General features: G+C 48.8%; 2 protein-coding genes across 4 annotated transcripts in view; one reads left to right on the top strand and one right to left on the bottom strand.

The window, feature by feature from the left end:
- Positions 1 to 5,146, bottom strand: part of tbc1d15 (TBC1 domain family, member 15) — a gene marked incomplete at its 3' end in the record, with an annotated part of 30,802 nt that extends 25,656 nt beyond the window's left edge. The window contains exons 1-4 of the mRNA XM_083916346.1: positions 5,086 to 5,146; positions 517 to 618; positions 129 to 203; positions 1 to 15 (exon numbers count right to left, since the gene is read on the bottom strand). The exon at positions 1 to 15 is cut by the window's left edge and continues 127 nt beyond it. Coding sequence (XP_083772472.1) covers positions 1 to 15; positions 129 to 203; positions 517 to 618; positions 5,086 to 5,106 — 213 coding nt within the window. The 5' untranslated portion in view covers positions 5,107 to 5,146. The remainder of the gene's footprint in view (positions 16 to 128; positions 204 to 516; positions 619 to 5,085) is intronic.
- A 373-nt stretch (positions 5,147 to 5,519) lies between these two features.
- zfc3h1 (zinc finger C3H1-type containing) overlaps positions 5,520 to 12,500 on the top strand; it is a 22,709-nt gene continuing 15,728 nt past the window's right edge. For 2 of the 3 annotated variants that reach the window (XM_083916023.1, XM_083916021.1), the window contains exons 1-10: positions 5,520 to 6,199; positions 6,729 to 7,127; positions 7,537 to 7,742; positions 8,833 to 9,220; positions 9,387 to 9,595; positions 9,855 to 9,978; positions 10,655 to 10,749; positions 11,626 to 11,817; positions 12,091 to 12,249; positions 12,335 to 12,472. In XM_083916023.1, coding sequence (XP_083772149.1) covers positions 5,587 to 6,199; positions 6,729 to 7,127; positions 7,537 to 7,742; positions 8,833 to 9,220; positions 9,387 to 9,595; positions 9,855 to 9,978; positions 10,655 to 10,749; positions 11,626 to 11,817; positions 12,091 to 12,249; positions 12,335 to 12,472 — 2,523 coding nt within the window. In that variant the 5' untranslated portion in view covers positions 5,520 to 5,586. The remainder of the gene's footprint in view (positions 6,200 to 6,728; positions 7,128 to 7,536; positions 7,743 to 8,832; positions 9,221 to 9,386; positions 9,596 to 9,854; positions 9,979 to 10,654; positions 10,750 to 11,625; positions 11,818 to 12,090; positions 12,250 to 12,334; positions 12,473 to 12,500) is intronic. The other variant, XM_083916022.1, reaches the window with a different exon arrangement.

Raw genomic sequence — 12,500 nt, 5'->3', positions numbered from 1 at the left:
CACTGAGCTGGAGTCCTGACACACACACACACACACACTTTAACAACAGCTGATGTCGTCTAAACGTGTGTGTGTGTGTGTGTGTGTGTGTGTGTGTGTGTGGTGTTTGGACGCGGAGGCAGACGAACCTTTCCAGCACACAGCATGTTGGACGGGTCCACGGCATCGTCCACAGGTCGGAACTCCACAAACACCTCAGCGTCCTGAGGGACAGGAAACAGCACCGGGTCATTAACACACACACACACACACACACACACACACACACACACACACACACACACACACACACACACACACACACACACACACACACACACACACACACACACACACACACACACACACACACACACACACACACACACACACACACACACACACACACACACACACACACACACACACACACACACACACACACACACACACACACACACACACACACACACACACACACACACACACACACACACACACACACACACACACACACACACACACACACACACACACCTTGTCGATGAGCCGCAGTGACCCGGGCACCAGCTCGTCCGGCTCCTCGCCGTCTTCCTCTCCGCCCGGATGGATGAAGACGCCTTCATGTTCAAATATCACCTGTGAGGACACGTTAGCATTTCCTGTCACAGCAGGAAGTGACATCACACCTAGAGGACACTTTAACACACGTTTATGCTCCTAGAGGACACTTTAACACACGTTTATGCTCCTAAAGGACACTTTAGCACACGTTTATGCTCCTAGAGGACACTTTAACACACGTTTATGCTCCTAGAGGACACTTTAACACACGTTTATGCTCCTAGAGGACACTTTAACACACGTTTATGCTCCTAGAGGACACTTTAGCACACGTTAATGCTCCTAGAGGACACTTTAGCACACGTTTATGCTCCTAGAGGACACTTTAACACACGTTTATGCTCCTAGAGGACACTTTAGCACACGTTTATGCTCCTAGAGGACACTTTAACACACGTTTATGCTCCTAGAGGACACTTTAACACACGTTTATACTCCTAGAGGACACTTTAACACACGTTTATGCTCCTAGAGGACACTTTAGCACAGGTTTATGCTCCTAGAGGACACTTTAACACACGTTTATGCTCCTAGAGGACACTTTAACACACGTTTATGCTCCTAGAGGACACTTTAACACACGTTTATGCTCCTAGAGGACACTTTAACACACGTTTAGGCTCCTAGAGGACACTTTAACACACGTTTATGCTCCTAGAGGACACTTTAGCACACGTTTATGCTCCTAGAGGACACTTTAACACACGTTTATGCTCCTAGAGGACACTTTAACACACGTTTATGCTCCTAGAGGACACTTTAACACACGTTTATGCTCCTAGAGGACACTTTAGCACACGTTTATGCTCCTAGAGGACACTTTAACACACGTTTATGCTCCTAGAGGACACTTTAGCACACGTTTATGCTCCTAGAGGACACTTTAACACACGTTTATGCTCCTAGAGGACACTTTAACACACGTTTATGCTCCTAGAGGACACTTTAGCACACGTTTATGCTCCTAGAGGACACTTTAGCACACGTTTAGACTCCTAGAGGACACTTTAGCACACGTTTAGACTCCTAGAGGACACTTTAACACACGTTTATGCTCCTAGAGGACACTTTAGCACACGTTTATGCTCCTAGAGGACACTTTAACACACGTTTATGCTCCTAGAGGACACTTTAGCACACGTTTAGACTCCTAGAGGACACTTTAACACACGTTTATGCTCCTAGAGGACACTTTAGCACACGTTTATGCTCCTAGAGGACACTTTAACACACGTTTATGCTCCTAGAGGACACTTTAGCACACGTTTATGCTCCTAGAGGACACTTTAACACACGTTTATGCTCCTAGAGGACACTTTAACACACGTTTAGGCTCCTAGAGGACACTTTAACACACGTTTATGCTCCTAGAGGACACTTTAACACACGTTTATGCTCCTAGAGGACACTTTAACACACGTTTATGCTCCTAGAGGACACTTTAACACACGTTTATGCTCCTAGAGGAAACTTTAACACACGTTTATGCTCCTAGAGGACACTTTAACACACGTTTAGGCTCCTAGAGGACACTTTAACACACGTTTATGCTCCTAGAGGACACTTAAGCACACGTTTATGCTCCTAGAGGACACTTTAACACACGTTTATGCTCCTAGAGGACACTTTAGCACACGTTTATGCTCCTAGAGGACACTTTAGCACACGTTTATGCTCCTAGAGGACACTTTAGCACACGTTTATGCTCCTAGAGGACACTTTAGCACACGTTTATGCTCCTAGAGGAAACTTTAACACACGTTTATGCTCCTAGAGGACACTTTAACACACGTTGAGGCTCCTAGAGGACACTTTAACACACGTTTATGCTCCTAGAGGACACTTTAACACACGTTTATGCTCCTAGAGGACACTTTAACACACGTTTATGCTCCTAGAGGACACTTAAGCACACGTTTATGCTCCTAGAGGACACTTTAACACACGTTTATGCTCCTAGAGGACACTTTAGCACACGTTTATGCTCCTAGAGGACACTTTAACACACGTTTATGCTCCTAGAGGACACTTTAGCACACGTTTATGCTCCTAGAGGACACTTTAGCACACGTTTATGCTCCTAGAGGACACTTTAACACACGTTTATGCTCCTAGAGGACACTTTAACACACGTTTAGTCCCCTAGTTTAACAGAGGTGTGCTAACGTTAGCATTACCTAGCAGCTCTGCAGACACAGACACAGTCTGGTGCTAAAACTAAGCTAAGTGTTGTTGCTCTGTGACTCCTCTGTGTGTCAACAGCCCTCAGCTCCGTTAGCAACAGCTAGCTCATGTTAGCTCAGCTGTTAGCATGTGTTGTTGTGAATGTAAACAGTGAATTTACAGACCGGAAGTCACGGGTGTAACGTTGGTTCACGGTGATGCTTCCGTGGCAGCTCATCCTGCTGCTGGTTCCACACAGCTAACGGCTAACAGCGGCTAACTCAGCAGCTAGGCTCATAGACATAAAGAGTAGACGCCTCATCGAACGTTGGGCCTATTGGCGCTGACGAGCGGTGGAGCCGCCATCTTGGCCCGGTCGCCCGCTCCACTCAGTGTAAGGACAGGACACGGTTCAGCGTATTTTAATATTCACAGTGGGATTAACAGTAATAGAATATTCTGATATATGATATATGTGATGTATGATAGGTGTTTTGCAAACACTATAAATATAAACACAACAAGAGAAATCATTTATAGTGTATTAATAGGCTGTATTTCATACATGAATACATAAATCTCTCTCTCACTCACTCTCTCTCTCTCTCTCTCTCTCTCACACACACACACACACACAAACACACAAACACACGCATGCACACACACACACAAACACCCACAGAGAAAATTAAAATACATATAAATCAAGAGTATCAATACAATTAGGTCAGAGAGAGAGATGACATTTTGGACACATCTAAATACAAGTCAAACAGACACACTTCCATTTTAAAGCACTAAAAAAAAAAAACAAGAGCCGAACCCTTTATGTTAATAAATATTCAGAAATAATCCATGCTCTGCCAGTCGCATAGTCGTGGTAGTGGAGAGGAGAGGGAGCGAGTGTGTGTGGTATAAAAATATATACAACATTTTGTTAAATCGATCATTTTCACACTGTTTTGTTCTTGCACAGTTACCAAGTGTAGAGTGTAGCTCTCATTCTAAAAGACAGTGATGTTGGAGGAGTACTTTGTATAGTATCTAAAATGACTGTGTCCTTTGTTTTTAGGCAAGGTCTAATTATGTGAATGTCTTCTTTATTACATATTTTAATTATGTAGTAATTGTATTTAATGTGCAAACAAAAACACGGGGCATAGTTCAGTAATATCCATTTTAAATTATACAAACGATTTAAGATTTTTCCTTAGTTAAATAAATGTATGATTTTTTCTTTTCAGACTGTTTCAACTTCTGTGGTACAACTGAACTAAAAAAGCCTGGACCCATCAGTTCTGGTTCGTCCTGCTTTCAAGTGGAGATGTGGAAAACCAAGTAAAAATGTATGGAACATTTTGTTCAGCTGTGAGAATATCGGGCACAGAGTGGAAATACATGTTCACGCTTGCCTCGTAAATCTCTAATTCATTCTTTATAATAAACCCCACATCATGTTGCTCCTGTTTGATGAAACAGTTTAACAGCAAAGGATATTGATCAGATTCTGTCACTTCTCCTTTGATAGTCTAAACTTAAAAAAAAAAGTGACATGACATGAAAAATTATCTCATAATTCATCTCAATGTCATGTTCAATATTTAAAAAAACAAAACTGAGAATATCTGAGGTGACCTGAGATGAACTGTCTCTGAAGTGTCTTCCTCTCATGAAACCCCAGCACATCCTCCGCTGACCTACTGCTGGAAATGTGCAACCATTTACACTGGACCACATGTACGACAACCCCTCTCCTCCCTGCTTCTCCTTTCATATCTACACAGGCTTGCACAGACACCTCATGCCGGGGGGTGAATTAACTAACATTCCCACAGAGGCTAATCTCCACGCCTCTACTGTGACAAGATAATAATAATAAAATAAGGGACAGCAGCTCCTCTGGCAGCTAAATATGTATCTACCTGCCACAGCCTGAGGGACTCACTATAACATTTAAAAATGCATGGATTTATGTATAATTGTTTAAAATTGTACTGTACCGTACTGATTATGAATTGTAATATTGTAATATTAGATTAGAGCAGGAATACGCTGCACAGTGCTCTGGCATCTTGTTCCTTCTGCTGCTCAACTCATAGGCTCAACGAGTCACTCATAGAACTTATCTGGGAGAAGGACCGATCCAAGATGGCGGCCGCATTTCTCGCGGCCCAACGTTCGATGCGGCATCTACTCTTTATATGTCTATGGCTAGGCTGGTTAGCGGCTGTGTTAGCTGATATAATACAAATATATAACACTAAATATGTTAAATATATATTAAATATTATATTATAAGAGAGTTTAAAGGTGTTTTACCTTCTGCACTGACTCCGCCATGTCACCTCGCGCTCCTGATGACGTCACCAGCTCACGTGCCTGTCAACTTCCAAAACAAAACGGACAAGTCAGTTTCCGGTTTAAAAAAAGTCAGTTTCCGGTTTAAAAAAAGTCAGTTTCCGGTGAAAAAACACAAAAATAAATACAAATAAAATGAATAACATAAGTTAGCTAAGGCTTTCCTCATGAAATAAATAAAATAAAATAAAATAAAATAAGTCTCATGTTTCTCAGATAAACTCTGGCTCCTCCGTATTTGGGCAACTTCCGGTCTCCTCCAGTCTCGTCTAGTCTCGTCTAGTCTCGTCCAGTCTCGTCTAGTCTCTTCCAGTCTCGCGCAGTCTCGTCTAGTCTCGCGCAGTCTCGCGAGTGTTGGATGAGTGTAGCAGAGAGCGCTAACCGTCGGTCCCGGGTCTGAGTCCCGGTGAAACATGACCGAGTAACGGACTTCAGCGCCGTCAGTTGGGACTCGAGCACCGGATGGATTTGAACACGGAGAGCCGCTCCCCCCGAGAGGAGGGCGAGCTGGAGGACGGGGAGATCTGCGACGACGAACCGGAGGAGTGTGTCCCGCCGCGGCGGGGGGATGGTGGCATCAGGCCGGGCCGAGGCCGAGGCCGGGGCCGGGGACGGGGCCGAGGCCGGGGCCGCGGAGCTCCTCCACGGCCTCGGAAACTCCACCAGCACCCGCAGAACATGCTGCCACACATGGGCCACCAGCCGCCGGACTTCCGCCACCTGATGCCCTACAACCGCGGACCTCACGGACACGACCCGTTCCCCCCGAGCCACCGGCAGCAGTGCGGGCCGAGCGGGCCCGACCGGCCTCCCGCCGCCGCCTCCGCAGAGCCGCCGCCTCCGCTGCTGCTGCTGCCGCCGGGGCTCGGTCCTCACGGAGACCCGAGCCCGAGGACCAGCTTCTGGGAGCGGAGCCACGGCGCCCTGGGCCGGTTCAGGCACCGGGCCATGCCGAACGGAGGGCGCGGGGGCTGGAACCGGGGCGGCCGGGGAGGAGGGAACGGCAGAGGTCCCCCCGGCCGGTACGGGCCCGGGGAGAGCCACGGGAACAGGAACGAGTCCCCGCAGAGGAAGCGTATCCTTCCCCGGTGACCCAACCATGATATAATTAATACTAATTATTATTAATATTATTAATGAGAGGTCATGAAACTATTATTATTATTGAGATTACTGCCAGATCACAACCACTGCACTATAATCCTTATATACACTATAACCATGTCTTTATCTACACTGTTATTATATATTTATGTATCATTATTATATATGTAATATACACTAAAACCATGTCTTTATTTACATTATAATTATATATTTATGTATCATTATTATATATGTAATATACACTATAACCATGTCTTTATCTACAGTGGTATCATGTCTGTTGATACATAAACTAAATGTATAACATCTTTGAAAACACATTTATTTACTGCAGCACACAGACGTGTTTTTACGGTTTACTCCGTCTCATGTCAGGATGATTTTATTCAATATATAAATAATTGTGTTCTGTCATGAATAACTCCTGGAGTCCCTCAGGGAAGCGTCCCGGGTCCTCTGATGAGTCGCAGGTGATTATCTTTAACCCCAGGACTCAGAGAAACCTCCCGGGAGGAACCAGAACCGGAAAGCGACCCACAGTGTTTCCAGACCAGACGCCAGTGTTGACGAGTCCTTCGAGGACCTTCTGTCCAAGTATAAGCAGATTCAGCTGGAGCTGGAATGCATCCGCAAAGAGGAGACCATGGCTCTGGAGCCCAAAGGGTCCCCCTCCAGACCCCGGACCCCAGACCACACCGTCAGTATTACAGAGACCAAACCAGTACCACAGCCTGAACCTGCAGCGGAGGATCCGTGGGAGCTGGAGAAGGAGAAGAAAGTGTTCCAGGCGTTCAACATCAAACCTCTCCGTCAGAAACTTCCTCCTGCCGCCAGCCTGGAGGAGCTGAAGAAGAAGAGCGGCGAGCAGGAGAGAGGAGGCGCCGCTGAGCACGGGGGTGAGCCAACAGGAAGTGATCTGGTTCTGCAGTCGAGTCTCACTCTGTGGTCCAATCACCAGAGATTAGAACAACCCAACACTGATATGACACCAATAAATGACGTGACAGTGAAGTGACGTGTGAAGTGACTGTAAAGAGACAGTTAAGAGACATAGACTTGACACTAAAGTGACAGTAAAGTGACAGTAAAGTGTCAGTGAAGTGACAGTAGAGTGACATTAAAGTGACACTAAAGTGACAGTGACGTGACAGTAAAGTGACACTAAAGTGACAGTGACATGACAGTAAACAGGAAAGACTCTGCTGCTGAGCAGAGGAAGACTGCAGGATCATGTTTCCTGTTATTAGAGAACGTTTTTCATAAACATCATAAATTAACTTTCTCAAAAACACGTTTCTCTTCCAGTTGCTGAAGGAGGAGAAGAAGAAGAGCGGAGGACAGCAGACGGAGCGGAAACAGAACCCAGAGACGCTGCAGACGCCTCGGAGCAGAAGTGTGTGTGCTGCACAGAGGACGCCGAAGAGGACGAGGACGAGAGACGCAAACACACGTGTCTGAGTGTGGGAGAGTCCTCGGCCTCCAGCGAGGACTCGCTGCTCTCTGCTGACAAGGTGATTCAGGACCGCCAGCGCCTTTACACGTGACGCCAGCTTTCTACTGTCACTGACACGTCACTGTTACCTCACTGTCACGTCACTGTTACCTCATGTCACTGTCACTGTCACATCACTGTTACAGTCACTGTCACGTCACTGACTCGTCACTGTTACTGTCACTGTTACTGTCACTGTCACTGTTACGTCACTGTCACGTCACTGACGCGTCACTGTCACGTCACTGTTACAGTCACTGTTACAGTCACTGTCACGTCACTGTTACTGTCACTGTCACTGTCACGTCACTGTTACAGTCACTGTCACTGTCACGTCACTGACTCGTCACTGTTATGTCACTGACGCGTTACTGACGCGTCACTGTCACGTTACTGTCCTCTTCACTGTCACGGTACTGTCCTCTTCACTGTCACGTTACTGTCCTCTTCACTGTCACTGTCACGTCACTGTCCTCTTCACTGTCACGTCACTGACACGTCTCTGTCACGTCACTGTCACACCACGTCACTGTCACGTCACTGTCACATCTCTGTCACGTCACTGACACGTCTCTGTCACATCACTGTCCTCTTCACTGCCCTCTTCACTGTCACGTCACTGTTACAGTCTCTGTCACGTCACTGTCACGTCTCTTACACGTCTCTGTCACGTCACTGTCCACGTCACTGTCCACGTCACTGTCCACTTCACTGTCCTCTTCACTGTCCTCTTCACTGTCACGTCACTGTCACGTCACTGTCCACTTCACTGTCACTGTCACGTCACTGTCCTCTTCACTGTCATGTCACTGTTACAGTCACTGTCACATCACTGTCCTCTTCACTGTCACTGTCACGTCACTGTCCTCTTCACTGTCATGTCACTGTTACAGTCACTGTCCTCTTCACTGTCACGTCACTGTCACGTCACTGTCCTCTTCACTGTCATGTCACTGTTACAGTCACTGTCCTCTTCACTGTCACGTCACTGTCACGTCACTGTCCTCTTCACTGTCACGTCACTGTCCTCTTCACTGTCACGTCACTGTCGTTCTCCACTGCTGCGGTCACAGTTTCCTGTAGTGATGTCACATCTGTGCCGTGTGCAGCGCCCGGTGAAGGTGGAGGAGGAGGAGCTGTCGGAGCTGCAGCTGCGGCTGCTGGCGCTGCAGTCAGCGAGTAAGAAGTGGCAGCAGAAGGAGCAGCAGGTGATGAAGAAGAGCAGGGAGCGGATCAGCTCTGCAGCCGCCGCCGCCCGGGGGCCCAGGGTCACCACCAGGTCCGCCGCCGCCGCCACAGCTGCTGCCGCCGCCACCGCCGCTGACAGGAGCAGGACCAGGTCCAAAGCTCCAGACCACCGAGACAGAACCAAGGCCGGGCCCAGAGCCGCGGACAGAGAGCGGCCCAAAGCGGCGCCCAAAGCTGCGGCGGAGAGAGGGCGCACGCCGGGGCGCACGCCAGGGAAACCTCACGCCACCAAGAAGATGGTCAGCCCGGGTGAGCACGCCACCGCACGCCACCGCACGCCACCGCTGTGACATCATGATGATCTGAGGTCAGATCTGAGATCATGATCCTCTGATGATAAATGTGTGCGTGTGCGTGTGCGTGTGCGTGTGCGTGTGTGTGTGTGTGTGTGTGTGTGTCTCTCTCTCTCTCTCAGGCTCGGTGGCGAAGCAGGCGTTCAGGAAGCAGCAGCTGAGGACGTGGAAGCTGCAGCAGCAGCGGGAGCAGGAGGAGAAGCGGCGCCTGGACGACGAGGAGCGCCGCAAACGAGAGGACGAGATCCGACAGATCCGAGATCTGTCCAACCAGGACGAGCAGTACAACCGCTTCATGAAGCTGGTGGGGGGGCGGAGGACGCGCAGCAGGGTACGCACACTACAGTACGCACACACTACAGACACACACACACACACACACACACACACACACACACACACACACACACACACACACACACAAACAGATACACACACACTACAGACACACACACACACAGATACACACACACTACAGTACACACACACACAGATACACACACACTACAGTACACACACACACACACACTACAGTACACAGTTGTGCAGAGTGGTGACGTTTGTGTGTGTGTGTGTGTGTGTGTGTTCAGTCCAGAGACGCAGAACTCAGGAAGTCAGCAGGGAAACAGGGACTGGACGCCTCCGGGAACCTCTACCAGTACGACAACTATGACGAGGTCGCCATGGATACGGACAGTGAGACGGGCTCACCAGGTGAGACACACACACACACACACACACACACACACACACACACACACACCTGTCCTCTGCAGGTGACGCACACACACACACACACACACACACACACATTAGCTTACAATAGCAGCTAACAGTAGCAGCTAACATTAGTTAACATTAGCAGCTAACATCAGTAGCTATCAGTAGCTAACATCAGCAGTTAACAGTAGCAGCTAACATTAGTTAACATTAGCAGCTAACAGCAGCAGCTAAAATTAGTTAACAGGAGCAGCTAACATTAGTTAACATTAGCAGCTAACAGCAGCAGCTAAAATTAGTTAACAGTAGCAGCAACAGTAGCTAACATTAGCAGCTAACAGTAGCAGCAACAGTAGCTAACATTAGCAGCTAACAGTAGCTAACGTTAGCAGTGAGTGTGTGATCTGTTTACTGTATGAACTGAAGTTGTGTCGTCAGCTGGAAATGTGAAGGATTTGACTTCCTGTTTGTTTGTTTATGTGTTTGTTTGTTGTTTGTTTGTTTGTTATTTGTTTGTTTGTTGTTTGTTTATTTGTTTGTTGTTTGTTTGTTTGTTATTTGTTTGTTTGTTGTTTGTTTATTTGTTTGTTGTTTATTTGTTTGTTTGTTGTTTGTTTGTTGTTTGTTTGTTTGTTTGTTGTTTATTTGTTTATGTGTTTGTTTGTTTCAGTGCCGTCTCCCAAACACAGTCAGCTGACTGCAGATGATCCAGCAGCGTTTCCTCAAACGTCTCTGTTCAACGCCAACCAGCTGCACTTCGGACCGGTACGCTCTTCACCTCCTCCTCTTCACCTCCTCCTCCTCCTCTTCCTCCTCTTCACCTCCTCCTCTTCACCTCCTCCTCTTCACCTCCTCCTCCTCCTCTTCACCTCCTCCTCCTCTTCACCTCCTCCTCCTCCTCTTCACCTCCTCTTCCTCCTCCTCCTCTTCCTCTTCACCTCCTCCTCTTCCTCTCCTCCTCCTCTTCACCTCCTCCTCTTCACCTCCTCCTCCTCCTCTTCACCTCCTCCTCTTCACCTCCTCCTCTTCACCTCCTCCTCCTCCTCTTCCTCCTCCTCTTCCTCCTCTTCACCTCCTCCTCTTCACCTCCTCCTCTTCACCTCCTCCTCCTCCTCTTCACCTCCTCCTCTTCACCTCCTCCTCCTCTTCTCCTCCTCCTCTTCACCTCCTCCTCCTCTTCACCTCCTCCTCTTCACCTCCTCCTCCTCTTCACCTCCTCCTCTTCACCTCCTCCTCTTCACCTCCTCCTCCTCCTCTTCACCTCCTCCTCTTCCTCTCCTCCTCCTCTTCACCTCCTCCTCCTCTTCACCTCCTCCTCCTCCTCTCCTCCTCCTCTTCACCTCCTCCTCCTCTTCACCTCCTCCTCCTCCTCTTCACCTCCTCCTCCTCCTCTCTTCACCTCCTCTTCCTCTCCTCCTCTCTTCCTCCTCCTCCTCCTCACCTCCTCCTCCTCTCTTCCTCCTCTCTTCCTCCTCTCTTCCTCCTCTCCTCTTCCTCTCCTCCTCCTCCTCCTCTCCTCTTCACCTCCTCCTCTTCCTCCTCCTCTCCTCCTCCTCTTCACCTCCTCCTCTTCCTCCTCTCCTCTTCCTCTCCTCCTCCTCTCGTGAGTTGATGAGTAACGGCGTCTCTTCTCCCCGTCAGGACTTCCCTCAGGCGTTCCTCCCCCCCCTGCTGTGCGGCCTTCCTCCCCCTCCCCCTCCTCTCCCCCCTCCCCCTGAGGAGCCGGAGCCCCCCCCCAAACCTCCGTTTGCTGATGAAGAGGAGGAGGAAGAGATGCTGCTGAGGGAGACCTGCCTGATGTCCATGGCCCACAAGAGAGTGAGCGCCGCCGACGTGAGCACATACTCTCATTACTCTCATTATTATTATCATTATTAATATTTATTATTACTGTTATTAAAGGTGTGTGTGTGTGTGTGTGTGTGTGTGTGTGTGTGTGTGTGTGTGTGTGTGTGTGTGTGTGTGTGTGTGTGTGGTGTGTGTGTGTGTGTGTGTGTGTGTGTGTGTGTGTGTGTGTGTGTGTGTGTGTGTGTGTGTGTGTGTGTGTGTGTGTGTGTGTGTGTGTGTGTGTGTGTGTGTGTGTGTGTGTGTGTGGTCCCTGTGCAGGAGAAGAGCAGCAGCCGTCCTCCCTCTCCCTGTGTCCCGCCTCCAGGCGTCCAGCAGCCAATCAGAGGGAACCTGAGCACCGTCAGTCTCAACACCGTCGGCCAATCACGGAGCAGCAAGTTCAGCAGAGGACATCATGCTGCGAGAACGCCGCTGGTGGTGAGAACAACAACAACACAACAACAATAACACAACAGTGACAACAACAACAGCAACATTAACAGTGACCGTGCGTTTCCTTCAGCTTCCTCGACACAAGTCCGTGGTCGTTTCCCTCCTGGACTCTGACGACAGCGACTCGGACGCCGACGCCTGCGGCTCGTCTCAGGTGGCGTTCGGGGGACTGGAGTTCATGATCAAAGAGGCCCGCAGGACGGTGGAGGTGAGACTTTCACAATAAAAGCTTCCGT

Source organism: Echiichthys vipera (genome assembly GCF_963691815.1).
Source record: "Echiichthys vipera genome assembly, chromosome: 7".
Taxonomy (NCBI): Eukaryota; Metazoa; Chordata; class Actinopteri; order Perciformes; family Trachinidae; genus Echiichthys; species Echiichthys vipera.
Note: the sequence above shows the minus strand (reverse complement) of the source record. Positions and strands in the feature narration are given on the sequence as shown.